The sequence below is a fragment of the Cyprinodon variegatus genome, unplaced genomic scaffold (assembly GCF_000732505.1).
Source record: "Cyprinodon variegatus isolate N-32 unplaced genomic scaffold, C_variegatus-1.0 Scaffold357, whole genome shotgun sequence".
NCBI lineage: Eukaryota > Metazoa > Chordata > Actinopteri > Cyprinodontiformes > Cyprinodontidae > Cyprinodon > Cyprinodon variegatus.
In genome coordinates this window covers 7602-31085 of record NW_015150810.1, presented here as the reverse complement: position 1 = coordinate 31085, position 23484 = coordinate 7602, and the positions used below count along the sequence as shown (strand labels likewise).

The window sequence follows — 23484 nt, the reverse complement described above, 5'->3', positions numbered from 1 at the left end:
GCCCCAATGTTAAAAAGGTAAAGTGGTATAATTGGTGTAATTGTTCAACAACTTGCCCCAAGCATTTGTGAAAAACGACAACAAAGTTGACTAACATATTTGTTGTATAATTATTACCTACCCTTTTATTTTTAATCAACCAAATTGGAAGATATTTGAGCTTCAGTTTTACCTGTTTAAACTAATTAGGCATTTCAGTGTTTTAAGAGTGAAGTTATTACAAACAACCATACACAGAAAGCATAGACACAGCCACACAAGGATGATTGTCCGAGCTGAAGCAGAAGAAGAAACATTTATTCAAAATAAAGCTGCCCCCAGTATCTTATTTAAAGTAGTGCAAACATCTGACATATAAATATGACTTTTTCCTGCAACAAAGACTTTTGTACCAGCAAAGAAAATCATGTCAGCAGGATGAAAGCAGGAATTGATGGTTACTTAATTTTTCTTCATGAACTTTGTGCAACTGGTATATTTTAAGTTAGTGTGTGATTACACATTCATATAAAAAAAAAATCAGATCAACAACATCACAGAGACACTGAAAGCTCTTGTGATTATTTTGAATAATTTAATATAATCTACTTTTTAAACATTTAGACTTATGAATACCTGGATTACCTCTTAACCAATTGAACAAAGTGCAAAGTGTAAATATGAAACATGTTCAGAAAAACAGTAAATGGCAAAGGTTCTGCCAAGGTCATGAAATGCAGTTTCAGCAGATGGAGGATGAGATACATTCGTGTACCATACCACCCTCTAAATTCCTCAAGTTTCGCACTTAACATGACATATACACTAGCTCTTGATCTATATTACAAGCTGACATGTAGTTAATTATCAATGTCTGCAGGTTTTTTGCACTTTATTTCTCTGAGCCAATAACACCCCCCTGCAATCAAGCTAGGCTTAGTCTAAACAAGGTGGTGGTCTAAAAACAAAAAGGGGGGTGTTATTTGCCAAAATAAGTAGTTTTTTGTTTAATCAAGTTTATTTGCTTTTAAGAAGGACGTTTTCCAATTGATTGGATCCTTTTGTCAAATTTAGGGGTACTAGCCTTACTTTTTTTTACCTCACTAAGCTCCCTGATGTGCAGAGACACAGGCATAGACAGCAATCAGACAAAGATCTAGCTGGACAGAATGATACACTTAGAGTAACATTTTGATTCAGATCGCCCTAAATTATTTAGAAAATTTTTAGTATTTGTACAGACATAAATGAAGAGCTTGTTTTCCTGTCATGATTTGCACAGGTTGTCCCCAACCTTGAAAAACATTTTTACAATATTTAAATGTGGAATTCTTTAAACCATAACCAGCAAAAGGAATAATGCTGCTGGGAGATCCACAAAGAGTAGCACAAATAGATCATTTCGCCTTCACTATGAAAACAAATATGACCAGATTCTGTGACATAATCGGTGACACTGCATGTCCTGAACAGCATAGGTTTTGCTTCCTTTAAGAGCAATGGTGGGCGGGGCTAGAAGGGGAATTTAGTAGTGAACCCTTCCTAACAGTTATTGTGAATCCATCTATTCTGTCTTTTAGGGGTAAAATGGAATGTGTCCTTAAGTGGTGTGACATAATGTTTAGTTTTACCAAAGTATCTAAATAATTGTTATTAAATTGGGGTGAAAAAGGAGGTTATTAATTATCAGGGGGATCAATGGGGAATATATATAAGGTTTTTGATGCTTACCAAGAGGCTCTTGGTTACATTCTCTTGCCTGTAAATGTGCTAAGTAAATGCAAGGTCTGATCTGTGTTTTTTATATGTTCTACTTAGTAGGGTGAGTTTGATATTTCATGGTCAGAGAAGGATTGGTACTGTAGTCCTAGGACCTTAAATTTAATGTCTATGGTTCTGGTGGCTGGTAAAATATTCAACTTTCAAAGTATTTTTGGGGGGGTGAGGCTAGAGGTCTGCAATGGTGTAGGAATAACAGTAAGGGTTAGAGCTCTATGCAACCATAGTTGCCTTTAGTTAAAGGGTTCAGGGCAGGTGATGAAATGGGAGTTGATACAAAGGATGATATGATTAAGAGGTTAGGGGGGGTTAGTTTAGGTTTGAAGCCCTGTACAGATTGAAAGTAACACCCCTTTCCCACTGGCCTGAAAAACTCTCTTAAACCCATGAACAATTGACTTTCATTGATAGTGGGAACAGCTCACCGACCCCTGTCTACCCGGGACAAACGACTCGACAAACAACCCATTTTAAAATTGCCTCGGCTATGATTGGCATTTTGTGGGAACACCTGACCTGAGTTGAGCCGCTTATTTACATGATACCACTGAGCCAAACCTACGGACGTCAGCACACCCTGGCAGTCGCCTCTGATCTCGCAATCCGGAACAACTCTGTTTACATTTGACAAACATGGCTCAGCACCATCGAGAATGACGGACAAAAGAGCAAAAAGAAAAGAGCAAAACAATAGAGCACACTGACCACTGCCTTCCTTCCATGTGGATCTCCATTGTTTACTTTCCTGATTTCTGTCATGGTGGTGACATTATCAATGCAAACCCAGCATGATAGTGTCACTAGACACGCAGCTGCAGATCGGCAGAGCCCACTCAGCTTGCCAGCGAGGGGTTAGACCCAGCTTTTTTTGGCAATAGGAAGGCTAAATGCCGATTTTTCCCGGGTCAAACCATGTTTAAAAAACACAAGTTAATCATCTATTTTCAGTGGGAAAGTGGCTTAAGGTGCCCTGTGACTTTAGGGTAACTTGTAACAGGTTATAATAATGCGATCTTTGGGTAGTGTCTGGCATCAGTATCCTGTGATTCTGGGGCATTAGTTAACAAAAGATCACAGTAAGGTGATCTTTGCCTGAGTCTAAAGTCATTTGTTTTTGTTAAAAATATCTGCAAAATCTATTACCTAAACAAAAGGTCCTAAATGTAGCAACAACAAAAAAAATCAAGATGTAACTTTCATAAATGCATGCATATTCTTAGTCTCAAATACTAAACAGTAAAAATTGATATAATTTTACATTAATTTATCAAAGGAAAAAAAGCTAAAAAAAAAAAAATCAGTTTTTTTGAATCCTAAAGCCGGAAGTTATGTAGACTGAATCCACAGTGTTGTCTAGCAACTGTTCTTCATTAAATCGTTATCCCACCAGACGGTAAACTAATCAAAGCTTACTTAAGGGAAACCTACGAGTTAGAATTTGCTGTGTCTTTAAAATGACATACCATGAAGCAAGATCAGAGGACAGAATAGAAAAGCCCCAGTGTTTATACGGGTTCCCTTTCCTCGTACCTCAGTGTGAAATGGTCTGCGTGCGGATTTAGCAGATGTGTTAGAAGCTGAGGCAGAATTTGAATAGGCAGTGGAGCTAGGATGATAAACAGGTGCACCAGTAGGCCTACCAGTGGACGGAGTTGTGACGAGAATTGCCGTGCCCCTCTGAACAGCAGTTGGTTTCACTCTTGTGGCTGATGTTGGTTTTTTTAGTGTAGGTTGTGTTGTTTTTCTCATCGTCTCTCCTGCTGTCGTTGGCTGGGGTCGTACTACTTTTCTTGTCGTCTGTCTTGTTGGCATTGGAGGTTTTCTTATAATAAATGGTCCTCGAATCGTCTTTTTTTTTGGAGTTGTAGTCTTTGGAGTGGTTGTGGTTGGAACAGGTGTTGTGGTAGGTTTCTTGTTGATTACAAACTCTGCAAACAGAAACAAAGAGGTTATAATACAAAAAAAGAAAATCAGACTTTCATAAACAATAAAAGGACTTCTACACTTCCATCACATACAAAGGAGTATAATTAAAAAGTGATTAATCATGAGAGTAAACTATTGTTCTAAATCAGACAGCAAGCAGGATATAACAAACCTGCAACTCAATAACAAAAACAAGCTTTTATATTATCCATATGCAACAATCTTTGCATTATCGAGTTGGGACAATTGCAACAATTGCAATGTCCATTACTCAGAAACATGCTGCAAAATGGCAATTTAACGAAAAAAGGTAAGCTATTTTCGTGTTTCTATATTTCCTGTGCAAGTTCTAAGTGCTGCTTTATTAGCAATTGTCTGTATTCGGTCTGTGTTAGTTGGAACAACCGTCAGAATGTTACAACTGTAAAAAAAGAGTCAGATGCATCTTCCATTTTTTCAGAGCGTTTCAAATTATGCTAAAAATCATGGCGTGTCCAAATATCTTACATTTGGTCAGCAGTCTGTGCAGATTTGGTAAGTATAGGGGGAAGTTATGTGTTAGATACCGTTCTAAAGAGAAGGCATTTAGCAGGAAATCATACAGGATTAAAAATATCTATAAAGGGCTGCAGATGCATGTTATTTTTTATATCTACATATGGTAAGAAGATAATAAATAATAAGTTAGGTTACAATTAGTACTTGTAATTACTTAGTTCGTAACACATAGCAACAAACCCTGACATATTTTGTAACTAAATGACATGCCTGACACATCACATTTCAGTAAAGTAATGTGTGCCAATTTTAAAATACATTTGATTAAAATATATAAGACTTTTCCAACAAATATCCTTAACAAGTGAGACTCAATATCACAAAGCAAAATTGTAATATTTTAATCCTTTTGAGTTAACAAAAATGCTACCTACACCACTTAATAGCAGCATATATGAAACTAGTTTGGGTCATATTTTGATGAAAAGAGCTTCAAGCTACACATGAGGCTATAGAAACATAGCTGTCTCTCATCGGTTATTTCTTACCCTCTTTAGGATGGAAATGAATAAGTTTTCCCTTTATCTTAACAGGCAGAGGCTTGATGCGGCATTTTCCTGGTGGTGCTCGTCTGTGTGGTCAAAAAAAAATAAAAAAAATCAAAATATTACACAAGAGTTATAAGGTTTTAAAAGCTTTATTATTAACTTTTATAGGACACTCAAAGCAGGCATTTTTTAACTTATACGCTGGGGTTAAGATAACTAAATACAAAACAGAAAGGAGAGCACAGACAATTAAAATTGCTGTATTATACACATTCAGTCAAGCAAGCCACTGTCATTGCATGGTATCTATACACTCTTTGTACAAGGCACCGCTACTGTGTGTTTTATGAATAAGTTCATAGTGCAAATGGATTAGCATTTGGGAAGTATGTTTCTGCAAAAAAATGCACCACAGATTTCAGGTAGGTCTTTAAATGCTGCTTATTTATCCACACTGGTTGCATTAGCATATAGTCTAGATGTTGTTGTTTTTTTTGTTTTTTGGGAGTGGGGGAGACTTTTGACGCAGTCAAAATGCACATTTGAAGCCAAGAGGATAAGAGCTAACTCATAATTATTATCATTATTGGGGATCACGTAGTATTGGCAGTCTAGTGGTTAAGGCATAGAGCTTGGAATCTTGAGGTTCTGAGTTTGAGCCCCACTCCTACAGACACTGGGTCCCTGAGCAAACTTAACCCAAAAAATGCTTCCGGGGCGCCTCACAATGGCAGCCCACTGCTCCGCCACGGGATCAGTTAAATGCAGACAGTTCATTTCATTGTTCTGTACTTGTGACAGTGTAATGACAGTAAAAAAAAATAAAGAATTTTAAAAAAAGCTGGGAGAGATTATAGTGACACAGTATGTAGTTGTGTATTTTCTGCACTTCATTTAACCAATGTCATAAGTTACATTGTACTTAAGAAAATGTTACAATAATTTAGAATTGAGTTAAGAATTAAATGTTATATTTATTGTCAGAAACACCTATATGTTTTTAAAACCTAATGTATATCTATGTACAAATACTTTTTTTAAGCTCAGGAAAAAGTAACAGACATAAATTACTTCAGATACTTTTCTTATTGGAAATAAATTAACATTTGTCTTAAGCTGTGATCATGCACTAACCTCATGGAGATTAAGAAACGTACCCCCTACATGACTGTTTCAATAAAAAAATATTATTTACCATGTAATGCATCGTAACACAAAGACAATAATGTCACCATCGCTGATTTCCACCTTGTTCTTTAATAGTCTGATATGCAATTCTGTTGTGATTTCTCCGTTTGCTTAGTCAAACATCAACAACATATATAACACAGAATAATCACATCCTGAGGTTATCAATGCCAGATGGTTTTTATTTAAATGTTTAAGCTTAAATACCTCACCAGCACCTCAACATTTTTAAGATTTTAAATCCTGACAGCTCTGAGCTATGAAGCCTGACCTTTTCCCTTTCAGGAAAGTTGCTGTTTGAAATATATTAATCTTAACCTCTTTAATTATTTTAACCTTGTAATAAATAGCAATGCATCTCTGACTTATTTTTTGTCAAGCTCATACATCATTTTCAAGCATTTTTATGTAAACAATATCTAAGTCTATATTTTTATGGAAGTGTGGATGCTGTATTTTGTTACCTGGAAGGATCCACTATTTTATAGATGACACCTGATCTTGCTGTGGCACTTGGGACTCCTGTGGATAAGAAATACAGCTCTCCTGGGGGAGAAAAGGGAAGAGGGCATAAACATGCACTCCCAAAATGGCAAGATTAAAAGAAACTACCGGTAACAGGAAACATCAGAAAAAAAAGATGTGAGTTAATGTTTTTTTTTTCCTTTATATTTACATATATTTTTGTTTTAACTGATTATAAATAAATCCATAAACTCCTGGAGAAACTAGTTAGATACAGTCAGTCATTACCTGCTTCATCTTCAGCAAAGGAGATGATGTATCTATAATAACTGTTGATGAGTTTGGGAAATTTGCAGGTCTGGTCTCTTCCCATGCAGATCTCATTATACTGCCATTCACCGTTAGCCTCATTCTCCTTTAAAGACATTAGACGCCTAAAATGAAAGTAGGGACATTAAGTGAGAATCATAGGACAATAAGTCTTCATGACTGTCAAAGAAGCCTAGAATAACTACAGTTAGTTCTCCCTATAGTACAACAAGGTGTTAGAAACATCTACAAAGGGGGTTTGTTAGGTATTCCAGTTTTTATGCATCTTTATCATTCTGCCATCACATTACAGGGATGTTTTGCTCTTCTATTCCTTCAGCAATACTAAAATCAGGGAATTTATTAATCCATTGTTCTATGATGTTGACAGTTTAGGTGTGGACTTTGATTGGACAATTGCAGAAACTTGTTTTTTTGTTTTTGTGCCATTCTTTGGTATATCTGCTGCCATTACTTTAGCAGACTATGATACACAGAAGAGTTTATTGCTCAATAAATGCAAAGTGGACAGGAATACTGTTTCTTTATACTAAAAATGGTGGTACACTTCCATCTAATGTGTCCAAACGATGCAGCTCCTACATTTTTTCAGTTTATACAAAAGCAGTTTTGGCATATTATTTGTAATTTCATTTTATTTCAAGAGAGATGCCTTTCTAGTGACAACCTTACAAATTTGTCTCGGTTGTTTTTTGTTGATTCTCTCTAGGCTCTGTAGATTATAACTTTACACTGATTTAGCTAACCTCTCAATTGACTGAACAGCATGAAATGTAATTAGCACATCAGCAATTGCTTTTCTATGGCCATAGTTTGATGCCTTTCCAAACTGACATTGTGTGAACATACAGTGAGCCTCAGACCCTCAGAGGTGCTAATACCTGCAAATGATTAATTAACCAAGCACATTTACTGTAATAAGCAGTAATTTTCTGCTTTCTCTCTTAAGTCAAATGGAAAAAGCAAATGTTTTACACAGTGCCTCTTATGACTGTATTGGCAAAAATGGAAACTTTCTTTGTTCCCCTAACTGCAATTACAGTAGATCTAAGCACATATTTAGAAATATGCACATTAATACTGAACTAGAGAAGAAATAATTACTACCTTTAATATTGAAATCAATACTTGCTGCAGAAAACGTTTTTTATGAAATGTATTTTTTCAACAATGTATTTGTTTAATAACTCACCAGTCATAATCTCTGCTATAATTAAACATGGTATCGTTATTTTGGATACTAGCAATTTCTAAGGCATGTACAGTAAGCTGTTGTTAACTTTCTCAGATATCTGGCCTCTCCATGTTTATACAAAATATCTTTTTTTATTTCAAACATATAAAAGAATGATTTTTTTATCTACCCGCTCATGAAATCCCCAAATATGTAAAGTCCATTTAGGTTAGGCATCTCACAACCTCTGTAGATGTATCCACCTGTCACGGATTTCCCCAGTTTATGGGGGTAGTCAAAGATTGGCAAAATGTCATCTACAAATCAAAAGATAAAGAAAAACACATAACTCATTAATATAAGAAATGTTTTTATTTTCTTTAATGTTTTTGGGTTATGTTCTTTATGTTTTTCTAAAAAAAAATTGTAGAGTACTTACCAAGAGATGAGTTTTGACAAAGTTTGCGATCATAGCAGCTAAATCCTTCTTTGGCCCTCCAACCATAGTTTCCTCCTTTAAATTAAAGTGGTCACAGAGTTAAGTTTCAGGGGCAAAAGTTTTTCTTTTTTCTTTTTATAATTTTCCAATTATTTATAGAGCGGATGCAATTATTCTAAAAAAAAATTGACTGTCTCTCACCAGTGTTGGGAATGTTACTTTTAAAAAAGGAAATTCGTTATATGTACCAGATACTTCTCTAAAAAACTAACTCAGCTACTGCAAAAGTGAGAACCTACTAGGTAAAGTAACCTTGCATTTACTTTTCTATTATCTAAAATATCAAGGAATTTAAATAACTATCCAGTTATTGGAACTTTAAATACAACTGGAAGTTCCAATGTGAAATATAAGATTTTGATATTTATTGATTCATTAACTAATAAATTATAAAGGTTACACATCTGAAAATAGTCTGCACTTTTTTTATCCAGAAAATAATCATAAATACAGATGGCTTATAGACTTTTTTTTATGAGAGTTTAACTTGAAGATTGCAGTCTTTGCAGTCATCACAACAAAGTTTTTTTTTTATGTTAAGTTTGAAAAAAAATGTATGGTGACACTTAAGCTTGCTGCATTATGAGAACATGATATGAAAAATAAAATAGTTCTTACATGAAGCAAAGCTCTGTTTTTCTGTCATTTTAGAATTAAAAGGGTCTGGCTATTTTTAACATCTGAACACATTTTACACAAAGGACTGCAAGGTATAAAAAATGTCATCTCCCACCTTTAACAATGAGGTCTATCTCTTCATATTTGTTCTGGCCAACATCACCACAAAACATCCTGCCTCTGCCTGCGCCTGTAACAGGGTCGCCACGGTCAATGGAGCATCGCCACATGTTGCGAACTCCATAGGCATAAATCTCTGCAAAGACAGGAAAGTGGCGGGGTATTTACACACTTCTTATACACTGGATGAAATAAAAAATGTTAACAAAAAGCCTAACCATAAGAGCCACACAACATAGGATGCCACATATCTAAAGCTTAAAATGTAATCTAACATTCTAGATTTTCATTACTTTAACAGAGATCTGAACAGAATTAAAACGATTTACCAGGCTTTGCTCCCTGTTCCCCTACAAAAGGATTGTCAGAGGGAATGCTGTAGGAAACACCTTCATCATTGTTGTCAACATCAATGCGCAGCACTTTGCCAAGAAGCGCTGATCTGTTACAAAGACAATACAGCAGGTTGAGATAGATTTAGTGTTGGAGGCAAAGGTTTTTCCATAAATCATGCCCAGACTGTTCTATTATTCCTTTTAGAATCCCAATCTTCTTTATTCTTTTAGATTTCATCTTTTTTTTTTTTTTTTGCCCTTCATACCGGCTTTCAGACTCAGAAAATATTCTTCCTGATCAAAACTTTCCAATTTATTTAGCTGCATATGAACTGAATAAATCTATACCCTGATCTAGTTAGTGCCACTCATGGAGATAAGTCTACAGCTGCACCTATTCAGATATTAGAAATGCAACCAAAGGTGAAAAAAATATTTTTTTAATTACACTGACTTGTTTTGTGAATTGCCAAACTTTCCAAATGGGTCCCCAGCTCGCCCACCATCTCCAGTAAAGATGTAGAGATATCCATCATGGCCAAAAAGCAGCTGTCCACCATTGTGGTTTGATGCTGGCTCCACAACCTCCAGGATAGTTCTGTATATAAGGTAAAATATGAAAATGATGAATATGCCCTGGTTCCTGAGAAAAGCATGTGGGTATAACTCAAGGCTTATACCTTTCTGAGGAATGGTCTAGCTGGTTATCATCATGTGCTGAGAGGGTAAACTCGCTGATTCTTATTCTCTCCTCCTTCTTGACAGACACTGAGTAGTAGACGTAGGCTTTTCTGACTGTGGTGAACCTAGAAATTGAGGCAACTTAAAACAAATTCATACGTTTGAGGACATAACGTTTAGGTATAACTTGAAATAAGTACCTTGGATGCAAGGCTATGCAGAGGAATCCCCTTTCATCTCCAGCCCATGGAGATGTGAGCACAGCCTGGGTGAGGTTGAGAAAAGGACGGTCAATCCTGGAGCCATTAGCCAAATACACCCAGACGTAGCCCAGCTGCTCTGCAACAAAGAAGCGATGGCTTCCATCATTTGCGTGGATCATTGCCACAGGGTTACGGAGACCATTGGCAACTTCCTGCAGGCAGACCTCCAGACAGCCTTTAGGATCCTCGCGTACTAAGCCAAGGTTTGCATTTAGTTCTGGAGACATAGGTTAGTTAGTTAATTAGTTAATTAGAAAGTTTCTTCATTTAATTTTAAGACTGTTACATGAAGCCATACCAGCATCTGTTAAAACATTTGGGTAGCAATACTGTTTGTCCTTAAGTTCCAGAAAGTCACAGAACCTATTTCGGTCCTCTTCTATTGAGGCTGTCCAGTTGGCAAACTGTTGTGGGTTCCCCATGTCCTCCAGGAGCAGGCTCAGGGTATACCGGCACTGCAGCCAATAGCTTGAGCAGTAATCTCCACATAGTCCAGGAAGAACCCTCATTGGTGTGTTGGCATCCTCAGCATCATATAGGTGGGCAGCATATGGAGAACATTCCTAAGAAGGGAAATAAGCTGTTGATTGTTTGTAGGAATGTAAGCTTTAAACATTTATTAGAAGGAAACTGAGCTGAATTGAACTAACTTTTCATCCTGTATTTCTTTTTTGTAGAAGTGAGTTGATAAACTCCATGAATACCGAAATCCAATTAGTGTTTTTTGTAAAAAAAAAAACACTTTCAAAGCTTGTCTGTGCCTTACTCTTAACTGGTCCGGTCAAGGTTATATAGAGCTACAGTATAAATGGATGCTAGACAGGTCCACTCAGTTATTAAGTCACAACCACACTGTCCACACCCAGAATGGTAAGCAGATGCAGAAGGAGGCACGAGACCAAAACCATCATGTGGTCAACATGGGTAGTTTCAATGAGTGTTAGAGTGTCACAGAGGGCAGAGCCCCAAAAATGGAAAATAAACAACAAGTCTAGATTTACTGGTAAGCCAGAAGTAAGCAAAGTAGAGTACTAGGTAGGGAGCTTAAACAATTAATGTTTTGATAATTCCTGAGTATCTAATTAGTCAAGCCAAACCGCTTAATTTGCAAAGCACTTTTAAAATGACAAACAGTCAATACTATGTAAAAAAAAGAAATAAAAAAATTAAAAGTCTAAAACTATATTAAATATACATCATTAAGAAAACAGAACATGGGAGTAAAAACACAATCAAAATAAAATGATTAGAATAGAATAGAATAGAAAATCTGTTTATTGTCCTACAATGGGGCTATTCTGGTGTTTACAGCTGCAAAAAGATTATAGAAAAAGAAAATGATGATCATTCATCTCACTAAAACAAACAAAAACAAAAAAGCAAAAACAGTGAATCTTAAAAGTGACTTAAAAGGATTTTAAAATTGTAGCAGCAATGTGTGCCATACTTTGGTATTTTAAATAGATCATAGCACGTCTAATGTACCCTTGGCAAATCCAGCAACAGCTAACCTGAAGACTCTTCAAGAGTAGTAACTCAAAGAGGCAGTGTGGGTCAGGTTCATTTGTGCATTTGAAAATGTGTAATTTTCAACTTAACTCTAAATGACAAGGTTGGTCTTTTTTATTTTCAATGTTGCACCCGTTAACCATCTCATGATGTTTTCTACACATGTAATGGCACAAACTAAATACCATGGGGTGTTTCAGATGAAATTTACATGCTTTCTGCTGTAGGTGATGCCAGAAGCTATAACATCAGTGACCTAAGTGGCCTTCTAATTTTAGAGGGACTAAGTATCTTTTCTGGCCTGCAAATCTTAGATATGCCCAGAGTATTTCAGAGTGTTGCTGAGGAGACTGATTTCAGACTTTTCCTTAAATTCCCAAAGCAAATGGCACACCAAGGAGAACTAGGATCATACAGTCACCTGAATCTGCCCTTAGAAATACAATTATAAACCTTCAACATTCTGGGCTAGAAACGAACCTGAAAACCACACTGAAAAACCTGTTAGTTCCCTGAAAGGGCTTTTTGGTTTGAGCAAATGAGGTCCTCAAGATAGAGCATTTAGGAGAAAATGTCAAGAATGTCCATCTGACAGGCTTTCATGCCATGCTGTCAGACAGACTACAAACAAAGATGTTTTAGCAAAAGAGGCAGGATTTTTATCTTTGTTAGGAAAGATAAGGGCAACTCTAGACATGTTACTTCTTTTGTGTTTCTTCACACCATATGTGATAAAACATTGCAAAGCCTAGGTCACACTGGTTACATCTAACATTTTAATCTCCAATGCTCCTACAACACATAGGGTAGCAGGTCCTGATCTGTGCGTATTTGTTTTTCACTACTGTCTCTGTGCCCCACAAATTAAACCAGAACAAATAGAGATTATCAAGATTCTACACACTGATATTTATTTTATTTATATATATATATATATATATACATTTTGCTATTGCTAGGTATACTGTGTGCACTTCTGTATTAATTTTATCTTTCAAAAAAGTAAATACCTGTTTTACCACAACTCCTTTCATGAAGTGTAAGGCTGTTATATATACGTTTTTAAATGGCAGATCCAAATCTGCAAAGATAGTTACCAGCATTCTGAATCTTCATAAAAGCGTGTGGAAACTGGCCACACAATTTGGACTAGTGAATCTCTGAAAAAAGCAACTACTAATTTTTGACAGCAATTGATTAGGTTGTTTACATGTATGACTTCAGAAACCTTTAGAACCACGCCTCCAGGAAAGCCCAATCAGCATCCAGAGTTCATTTTAAAAGGTTTCCAATCTGCAACTAACTCTGTTACCCAAAGCGCGGGCAGTGGTTGTGCTACTGTATGTCTGACTTTGATTCAGAGGACCCCTATTCAACCCACCTCCAGCCCCTCCTCCACCTTCGTAGCTAAAGCTTCATCAGAGTGTCATTCCTCCGGACTCTTACTGCCTTCCCTGTCTTATCTTAATTGGTCCGGCGAAGACCGCCATGTTGAGCCTGGTTCTGCAAGAGGTCTCTTCCGAAAGGGGAGATATTCCTCTCCACTGTCGCTTCATGCTTTCTCCTCATGGAGAGGTTCATGCAACCTGAGTTATCCAAGCTGGACTTCCATCTTCCAGGTCGCTGAGTGAAGAACTAGCTGAATGTTATTGTTTGGTCAGGCAAACTCAGTGACCTTTCCCTGACTCCCTTCTATTTTCTTAACGAGATCCAACATTTTTCTCAATCTCTTCCTTTCTTATTCTGGGATGGATCAGTGCCATTTTTCTCCTGTCTTAAACAGGGAACCTCTGTATGATAGGCTTATCCAAAAGTCTCAGGTCAGTTAGGTACCTTGACCACCTTTATGGCTTTCTTTTTATCTCAAATTGTCAAAGATAATGATGATTTCAAATACATTTTTAAAAATATCCAAACAAAGCCTGAAAAACAATGTCTTGAAGGTTAGATCAAATTTAAAGAAAGATTTTTTTTTTTTCGCTAGTCACACAGAACTCTTCTAATTAACCGATTTCCAAAGGGAGTTTGGTAACCCTATTCTTAAATTAAAGAACTTCTTAACCTCATATAGTTACGTTGCTCAGATCTCAGCAAAGAGTAAGACCTAAGAGTAGATTTCAAGTGAAGTTGAAGACACTTTGCACAACTTACTACACACATAACCAAACCTGCACTGCATGGAGAAAAAAAAACTGTTGTGGGCTATAATTACCAATGAGAGAACCTATACTTTAGGATTTAGTGATTTGTCACTGCCCTTACATAGAGTATGATGTATTATACTTCAGGAAAGATGTGTATTTAGAATGGCTTTATGGGTGCCAATAGAAAACAAAGCTTTGAATGATTTTGTTTTTTTCTACTTTTAATATTTAAGGGAAATCTATTAGTCTATTACCGTAAGTTTAACTATAAGGACTATACCAAATTAGTGCTGCACCTATCACTCAGTTTCCACACAAGCTGCTGTATTTATTCTTTGGGCTGCAAAGTAAGCACGCAATTATATAATCAGGGAGTGGAACAGACTTTAAGGTTCATTCAGAGATAGAGAGGTTGGGCTTTAGTGCTTGGATTTTTTTTCAGATTAGGGAAAGTAAAACATACTGAAATAGAAATTCTCAGTAGATGAAACAATTTTCCAAACAAAGTCTATGGCAGCAATAAGATTGTCATAATAACCTCTAAATTTAGAGGTACATTTCTGGGCTGTGACTGTGTGAGTCATAACTGTAATAAGCATGCAAGTACTATAAGTGCAGTAGGTGTTGCACATTGTTTAAACAGTTTTATTTATTTTTTCTAAAGTGACATACTACGTCACTTACAAGGCCAAAGATACAAAAAACATCCATCCATCCATCTTCTCTTACTTTATCTGTAAGGGTCCCTGTGGGGCCAGTGCCTATCTCCAGCAGTCCATGGACAAAATGCGGGGTAAATCCTGGACAGGTCCCTATTCCTTTGCAGGGCAACACAGAGACATAACCATACACACCCTCCCACATTCACACCTAAAGACAATTTGGAGACGCCAATTCACAGTTTTGTTTTTGGACTGTGGGAGAAATCCAGAGTAAGTACCCAGAGGGCTTACACAGGTCTCACACTGACTGTGATACCTCTGTGATGCAACTGTGCTGTTTTCATGTTGCAAAAAGTCACTCCCATTTAGCACTGTGTGTGAGCTTTTTAGAAAAGGACTTTATATGATGGCCATAAGTATTTATCTTTTCCCACAAAAAAAAACTTTTTTCATCCTCCAATTCAATTCAAAACCAATTCAAAAATAATTTGGAAATGTCAAAAGGGAAATTCAGTTTTGGTAGAGCCCTTCCAAGAAAACAAAAACAGAGACATACAGTAGGGGGACGTAGTGTCTGAGGCCATGCTTCCGTGAAACTCTTACAGTTAAAAAAAGAGAAAAAGATCACAATGGCTAGGAGGAGGGAAAAAATTATATTTCATTATATCATTCACAGCATTCAGTCTGATTTTTGCAGAAAACCTCAGCACACGAAGTAACCCAAACAAAAAACAACATCTTGCGGGTGGAACAGTGAAGACGGTATGGGGGTTCATATATTTATATCTGTGAGCTTGTGATCACAGTATAAGTCCATAAAGCACTGTTGTTGGAACCATTGTCTTTGAAAGTATTATGTAATGTTCATAAACCGGACGCAGATTGAACAGTTGCACAGATATATTCAGGGAAGGGGTGCAGAGGGAGCAGGGCATCAGGTTTACATAATATCCAGGAGGAGTTGAGTAGATCCTGTCTGAAAGCCATACAGGGGGAGCCAGATTTCAGATAGAGAGAGATTTTTTGAATCAGGCTAACTGATGAATTTTCCGACAGCCTTAATGTAGTGGGCATATACTGCATGATATTTTAAATTTCGTACAACAGCTACACCTCAAACTGTGTGACGAAAGTTCGTAGGTCACAATGTATGTTCTTACACTTTACGGCTCTATGCTCTGATGTAATCTAACTGCTCACACTGTACGTCCAAAATAACATGTTCGCCTCAAGGCCAAGAGATGGCACTAGTAGGACTTGTCAATCTGGGAGAAGAAGTATTCCCTTGTTTGAACATACACGGTGCGCGAGGTTCAGGTAAATGGTCTCATAGACGCTCATAGCTCAGCTTTAACAGCAGGATTTGCTCAGGAAAACCTCACAAGGACCGACTGAACTTCAGAATGTTTGATTTTCTCCCGACCTTTCAATTCCTGGTCAGGGGATGCTTGAGAGAGGCTAATCGCCCCTTGTTTTTCCCCAGTATACAACATGATGCAGGACACATGATGAGGCTATATTGAGAGACCAGCTGTCCACATTCATAATTCACAGTTTTTGGAAGATGAAATGATGCTCCAAAAAGGAGCATGGCAGAAAGGGTGAGAAAATAAAAAACACGGGAATGAAAGCATCCTTCATGAAGAGCAATTTAGATATAATATCTATAGCTCCCATATTTCTTTTGCAGTCTTGTTCCTTTTTTTAAAATTGTGGATTGTGACAAAACAAATGTAAGTAGCAGCTACATATGTGTCCTCCTGCGCTGCCATGTCTATTTTGGTTTGGCTTTCAGCAATGGTTGCTTTCATCACAGCTATCCAATCTTAACTGAACCCATTTTGGGCTGGTCTTAAATGGTTAAAGGTTGAATGGTACAAGCTCCTGTTCCTTCCTATCCCTTCACCTTTCACTGGATCAACAACCAGAACCTTATCTGGCCTGCTGTACTGAGTCCAGACAGCCTTCAGCCTTACGGACGTCATTACTCTGCTGACATCAACATGAATGATGCTGGTCAAATTTGGACTACAGCCTTCCGGAAAAGAACTACAAAAAACAGAAGTTACACAAATGTAGTCAATGTATGAAGTTCTCCATTAAGCCAAAACATATTCAACAGAGGACGTTAACATTTGTCACACACAATACATTACATAAATCATGTATTTTTGTTTTAAACTCTGTGAGGCGGGCTGTGCTTCTAAAATCTGTCCCTTAAAGGATTTTTGGACAACTGTGTTGAAGTGGCTTGTGACGTCAGGAGGTCCCTATGCAAAATAATTGACATTAACAAGCATATTGCTCCCTATTAGCTCCTTCCAAACATACAGATATAATTTTTTATGGTGATTGTGGACACAGTGTCATTACAGATTTCAAGTATTCAGACTGAGGACTCAGTGTTTGTGAATACACAAATACTGCAAGAATTCAGTTTGTAGAAAAGATTATTTCTGAGTTAAAGCTACAAGAAAATTATGAAAATATCATTTCGATATCAACACAGTGAGAAATTGCTCTTTAACACATAATGGTTACTTAAGATAATACATTTTGCAAACCAGAATTTTTAAGCCTTGTAAGTATAATTATGTAAGCCCCCAAAATTCAAATGTGTAGATCAAGAGACAGATGTTATAAATTTGAAAAAAAAATGTTAAGCTGTGCATGCCTTAAGACATCCACCAGACTTCAAAGGAGATGTTCAACATTTCTGGAATTTCTATAAGCAGAAGTCACAAATTAAGGGAACACAAGAACCGCAGATATCTAAAAGTATTACATATCATTCATAAAAGACAATGCAAAAATAACTGCAAGATACATAAAGGTTTTCTTTTACCTGGCAAAGGATGCTGCGTATGTATTCACCACATGTTTTGGAACCCAAACTGTCAAAGTTTTTCATAATTGAATGGAACTTTCTTGATATCTCCTCATCCTTCTGCAGATCACAGCATCCAAATTTGGTATAATCTTTGCAAAAGACCAGTTGTTGCTGAGGCTCAAATGGAGGTTTGTAATCCAAGCACTGGGGGTGACAGTGACCCTTCCAGGCCTGAGGGAGCAACAACAGAATGAAGGGAAGTAGTTTAGGGAATATTGCATGCTGCAAGAACTTCTGATGGACAAGATCACTATGATGCCGGGTCATGCTGTTCCTCTGTTCAGGATAGGCTGTTCTCTTCCCAGAATAAAAGAAAAACAACCAATGCAGCCTTTCTGTGAAAAATCACCAGTCTCCAGCAGGCTCTATGGGACAAAGATAAGAAATGCAGTGTTAGACCATATTTTTTCTAATATCTTTTCCAAAGAGAGCCTTGAAATCTAATACGGATTATGAAAGTTACGTTGCTCTAGTTTTTTGGTCAAGTAAACCCACAAACAAAATTGGCTATTAGTTAACTTAAAGTAACCATAATTGAACACAAAATACAAGATTTTTCCTTATCCGTTGCAATATCTGAGACTTAATTTGATATTGAGGAATTCTAAGCATATGCAGAGTTATTACATTTCCAATATATACATATTTCACATACAGAAATATATCGTAGCCAAAGAAATTGATCGCAAATTGTTCAACAAAATAGCAAATCTATACCAGAGCTTTAAGTATTTTATCCTCTTACAGATTTCCTCCAGTGAGTTTTTTACAAAAACTTTACATTAAATTATTGACCACAACTAGGTAAGGGTATGGCCTGACCTATAAAATCTACAAATCAAATAAACACAAATGGTCTCATAAATAAATCATACTCGGATTAAAGAAATTCAAGATATCAGAATTAAGAGATGATAGATATTCATATATTTAGAAAGGGTTATGAAGCAATTTTGAAGCTTTCATAGTGCCATGAAAGACAGTTTGAGCAATTATGAGGAAAATGTGAAGTGGTGGAAAACCTTAACTGGAGTGCCAAGGCAACCATAACTGCTGCAAGAGCACATTTACTACTCATATAGGAAGTCACCAAAGACCCAGGGTAACATCTAAATGGGTGTAGGCCTTATTTGTGTCAATTAAGTTTGTGTCATTAGTCAATAATTGCTGAAAAAAAGTCATCACAAAAATCAGCGTTACATTGGCCATATGATCATCCCCAAGAAATATATGGGGAAATATTCTGAGGAAAATGGAGATTTTCAGAAGGTGTACATTCTGTTATGGTAAAACTAACTAAGTAAAGTAGTCAAAAACATATATAAATATAATATATTGACAAGTTGTAAGGCAAATAGAATCCAGATGGTCTACTGTTACCATTGTAACCATTAATTATAGTCTGCTCCAGAAAATAGTGTAAGATAATTGTTCCTTAACTTCCAGCACAAATATTATGCAGGACATTGACCCAAAGCACAACAGCAAATTATTCTCTCCATATGCCTCTTAAGATTCAAAATAAAGTAACCCCATTGAGTGGAGTAGTCAAAGCACAGACTTAAGTCTTTATGGGATGATGTACCATGACTTGAATCAGACAATTTATCCATAAGAGAAATTCCAAATTTTCTAGCATGGCCAAAATGACTTCATAGTGACATAGAATACACTTTACCAGCTACAACAAACGTTTGATGGTATTTGTTACTGGTAATAGACCTTTAGGTTTTCGGGCGCAATTAGCATTTCATAAAGGCCTGACCTGATTTGGATTACTGCTGTGTTTTTTGTTTTCTGTACTAAGTTCCAATTTAAAACAGCATTTTTCATTTTTATTTTGAGTTTAACTTTTAGTTAAGCTTGTCATTTTCCACATCATCTAGGAATGGGATACCAGTCTAAGTAGAGACACCCATATTTCCCTCTCTAGACAAATCCTCCGGCTCCTCTGGGAGAACCCCCAGAGGCTCTATGTGCAGCCTCCCTCTGGTGGCGCTCCAGGCACATCCCACCAGGAACACCTGACGAAGGACTCATCCAGGGGACATCCGAAAAAGATAACCAAGCCACTGTGATTGACTTCTCTTCATTGGAGGATGGGAAGTTAAGTGGCTCTACTTCAAGCCTCCTACAGAGGGCCACATTCCTCACCCTATCCCTTTTCTAAATGAGAGCTCAGCCATCCAGCAGAGGCAGCTCATTTTAGTCGTTCATATCTCGAATCCTTTATTTATTACCCAGAATTCATGATCATGAGTAAGGACAGATATGTTGAACAACCAGTAAATCAACACCTTTAGTCTCTGCTCTCACTTCATTACAGTATATCAGATTGGCACAGTGCTTGCAATACAGTAGCAGCCACACAGTTCTTTCCCCACTAATAAACACAATCTGAAGATACTTGAACTCCTACTTGAGGCAGGACTCCCCTTCAACTTTGAAGAGGGGAAAGCCACCCTTTTCCGGTCCAGAACCATGGATTTAGACTTCGGAGAGCTGATTTTCATCCTGCTGCTTCACACTCAAATGCAAACCACCCCCGGGCATGCTGCGTCTTGGCTGGAGCGAGTCAGCAGAACCGTATTGACTTAATCTGCTGGTCCCCAAACCAGAACCTAGATGAAAGTTATGAACAAGACCAGTGACAGAGAGCAGCCTTGCTGCAGCTCAATATACATCTGGAAAAGGTCCAACACCCAAACAATATAAATCTGACTTCTACTCCATTTGTACAGACACAGGCTTACACCTGGTAAACATCCCAGACTCCATACTCCTGGAGCGCCTCGTACAGTGTACCATGAGGAATAGAGTTGGGTGCCTTCTGCAGGTCCAGGAAGTACATGTGGACGGGTTAGGGAAATCCCGAGAACCCTTGAACATCCTGGATGGGGTACAGAGCTAGTCTAGTCTTCAATGACCAGGACAAAAATCATGCGGCTCATCGTGAAAATAATCAGCTGGAATCTCCTCTTGGGCGGTCTTCCTCCTTGGGTATGGTGATCAGCCCCCCAATCTGCTAGTCCAGGAGCATTGTCCCCATTGGCTTGGAGCATTGTAGAGGCTTTTTAACCACAACAGCCCAAAAATATCCTGAGACCTGAGATACACAAGGCGAATGTCATCCACCCCCGAGGCCTTGCCACTGGAGAGCTTTCTGAGTCACCAGCCTGGGTGATGAACATGTCCAATTGCAAACATCCATTGTCTCCATCTGCCAGGAAAGGCATGGCATGTTGAGGAGAAACAAAGTATTCCTTCCACCTTCTGGCAATATCCTCAGTCGAAGCTATAAGGCCCCCACCCCCACTGTAAACAGTGTGAGTAAAGCACTGCTTCCCCCTCTGGAAGCTCTAGCTTATTTTGTCTAATATATATATATATATATATATATATATATATATATATATATATATATATATATATATATATATATATATATATATATTGTTACCATTTATTCTAGCAGTCTTTGGCCACACAAAAAGACATTAACAGTTAAGAAATTAACCTGAAGGGTTGAATTAACACTCTGCACATGTTTCAACATTTAAATTTTAAAAAACATACAAAAGGTCAGTATTCATAAATGTAAAACTAATTTTATAGTAATTCATAAGGAGTGCAAACTTACAAAACACTGCTGATCTCTAGAAGCATGAGAGGGTATCACACACTAGCCCAGCATCACACCTGTCTGCAAAGTTGAGAGAGAGAGAGACATTCAGAGCTCAAATGATGGGTTACATCATCAAGTTATAAAACACTCGCATACAATTTTCCCTATGCATCGCAAATATCATATTCTTACTTTGACTTCCATCCAGTGGATTATTATTATCCTGAAGTCTTTTTGGTTCTGTCCAGACAGTAAAAGCACCTGCAGATCACAAGAAAAATTCCCAAGAGAAAGAAAGTAATGCAAAAACTTAAATTGAGAGTCAGTTTTTATACACTGAAACCACAGAGTAAATCAGAATCCTCAAAAATGGTACACAGCTTCAGGGAACCTTTAAAGGTAGAGTTTCACCTTCATCCACGACTTCAGGAAAAATATTTACATCCAGACCAAGCAGGCCAACTTGAGACTTTCCCTGTGTTTGCTCTGGATGTGCTCCCTTGCTGCAGTGGGTCAAAGCCATGCACAGAGAGAGACAGCAAAAAAAGTGTGAGAGAGGTTCTTTCATTTCTACACAGAGCCACGCTGCAGTCTTGGATAAGTGCCCTCCCACTGCGTATCTTCACTCCTCCTCTTCCTCCTCCTTTCACTCTTCTTAGGATTTTTAACTCTCTTCACAAAGACATTCCTTTCCTTAGCATGTGGCACATGTAACATTGGAGTTGCAACTTTTCATGTCTCCTCCCTCTAAGCCCCCCCCCACACTCCCAAACCCACAACTCTCTCTGTGCCGCCTCCAGACAGACTCATGCTGATGCATGTTTTTGTGTGTGTGTGTGTGTGTGTGTGTGTGGTCAGATGAACTGGGACGTGTACAGGGAGTGAAGACCGATGGATTCTCAAGGCATTTTTCCAAATCGGAATCTTCTTTTAAAAAGCACAGCTAGCCAAAATTTACATCCAGAGCTACTTTTGCACAACAGTTTTATCTCTCACTGGCCCCAGAAAAAAAGTAGTTACCCAAAACGTCTTGATTTAATTATATTTAAATATGGAGCTTTTAAGTATTTTAAATTGTAACCATATTGCCTAAATCATTTAGCTGAGTAATATAGGCTGTTGGCAAAACCTTCTGGAGGTGGATTAGTTGGCCTATAAAAGCCAGATCAAATGGCCATGTTTGCACCTGAAATAAGTAACTTTGCAGGTTTTGCAAGCATTTTAATTGTAATGAGCTGTTGGAGAATTTAATTACAGTTGTTTCTTTTTAGGCAGTTGCTGACCAAAAGAAAGCTAAAAGAAAGTGATGAAATCTTTAACTGATATTTTACTATGCCAGTTTATTCATGATGATAGTTATCTTCTCCGTCTTAAATTACATTAACTCCAGCCTTTGGTGGTTTGAAATGATTATTTCTCTCACAATAAACACTTTCAAGTTAAGGCAAGGAGCTTTCTTTCTTTTAGCTGATACTTGACTGATAAATATCTGCACACACTGCTTCAATTAACTCACTTTGTCGTCTCTTTCTATTTTGAAGAGTATCTACGATTAACGGACACCTTTTCAAGGTCATATTTATGCACAATGTACAATATGCAATTCAGATTATAGATTAAATTGTTTTAAGGAAACATCTTTATACTGCAGAGTGTCAGCCAAGACAGTCCTACAACATCCAGAGACTTAAGGTACTCAGGACGAATCTCATCCACCCCCGGGGCACTGCCACCTAGATGCTTTCTAACTACCTCAGTGACTTCAGCCTGGCTGATGGGCGAGTCCGCCTTTGAGTCCCCAGCCTCTGCCTTCTCCTCGCATGGCAGTCAGGGATAGTACCCCTGGATTGTCAGGCCGGGGCTCTATTGGTGTGCTCCCATCACAGAGGAATCACCCTCCTCAGCCCCTTGTAAGGTCTACTCCAGGGTGCAAGGAGAGGAGGATCTGGCTGATAGTCGAACCTCAGATCCAACAATGTGGTTTTCATCCTGGTTGCAACACATTGGACCGGCTCTATACCCTTCATCAGGTGCTCTAGGTTTTGTGGGAGTTAGCCCAACCAGTCAACATGTTTTTTGTGGATCTGGAGAAGGCTTTGGACCATGCTCCTAGTGGTGCCTTGTGGGGGTGCTCTAGGGGTATGGGGTCCGGGGGCTTCTGTTAAGGACTGTCCGCTCTCTGTATGACTGCAGCAGGAGCTTGGATCGCCAATCAGACCAGTTCCCGGTGAATGTTGTTCCCTGCCAGGGC

The 23484-nt window shown here is 37.8% G+C and overlaps 1 protein-coding gene across 2 annotated transcripts in view; it reads right to left on the bottom strand.

Moving 5' to 3' along the window:
- Nucleotides 1-21933, bottom strand: part of LOC107091919 (HHIP-like protein 1) — a 27783-nt gene extending 5850 nt beyond the window's left edge. Inside the window, exons 1-16 of one of the 2 annotated variants that reach the window (XM_015386151.1) lie at nucleotides 21625-21933; nucleotides 21426-21494; nucleotides 21249-21311; nucleotides 17564-17973; nucleotides 10702-10966; nucleotides 10341-10620; nucleotides 10140-10265; nucleotides 9914-10057; nucleotides 9454-9566; nucleotides 9120-9260; nucleotides 8327-8401; nucleotides 8078-8204; nucleotides 6672-6817; nucleotides 6383-6464; nucleotides 4731-4813; nucleotides 3399-3686 (exon numbers count right to left, since the gene is read on the bottom strand). In XM_015386151.1, the coding sequence (XP_015241637.1) occupies nucleotides 3399-3686; nucleotides 4731-4813; nucleotides 6383-6464; nucleotides 6672-6817; nucleotides 8078-8204; nucleotides 8327-8401; nucleotides 9120-9260; nucleotides 9454-9566; nucleotides 9914-10057; nucleotides 10140-10265; nucleotides 10341-10620; nucleotides 10702-10966; nucleotides 17564-17875 (2182 nt within the window). In that variant the 5' untranslated portion in view covers nucleotides 17876-17973; nucleotides 21249-21311; nucleotides 21426-21494; nucleotides 21625-21933. The remainder of the gene's footprint in view (nucleotides 1-3398; nucleotides 3687-4730; nucleotides 4814-6382; nucleotides 6465-6671; nucleotides 6818-8077; nucleotides 8205-8326; nucleotides 8402-9119; nucleotides 9261-9453; nucleotides 9567-9913; nucleotides 10058-10139; nucleotides 10266-10340; nucleotides 10621-10701; nucleotides 10967-17563; nucleotides 17974-21248; nucleotides 21312-21425; nucleotides 21495-21624) is intronic. The other variant, XM_015386150.1, reaches the window with a different exon arrangement.
- Between the last annotated feature and the right edge of the window lie 1551 nt (nucleotides 21934-23484).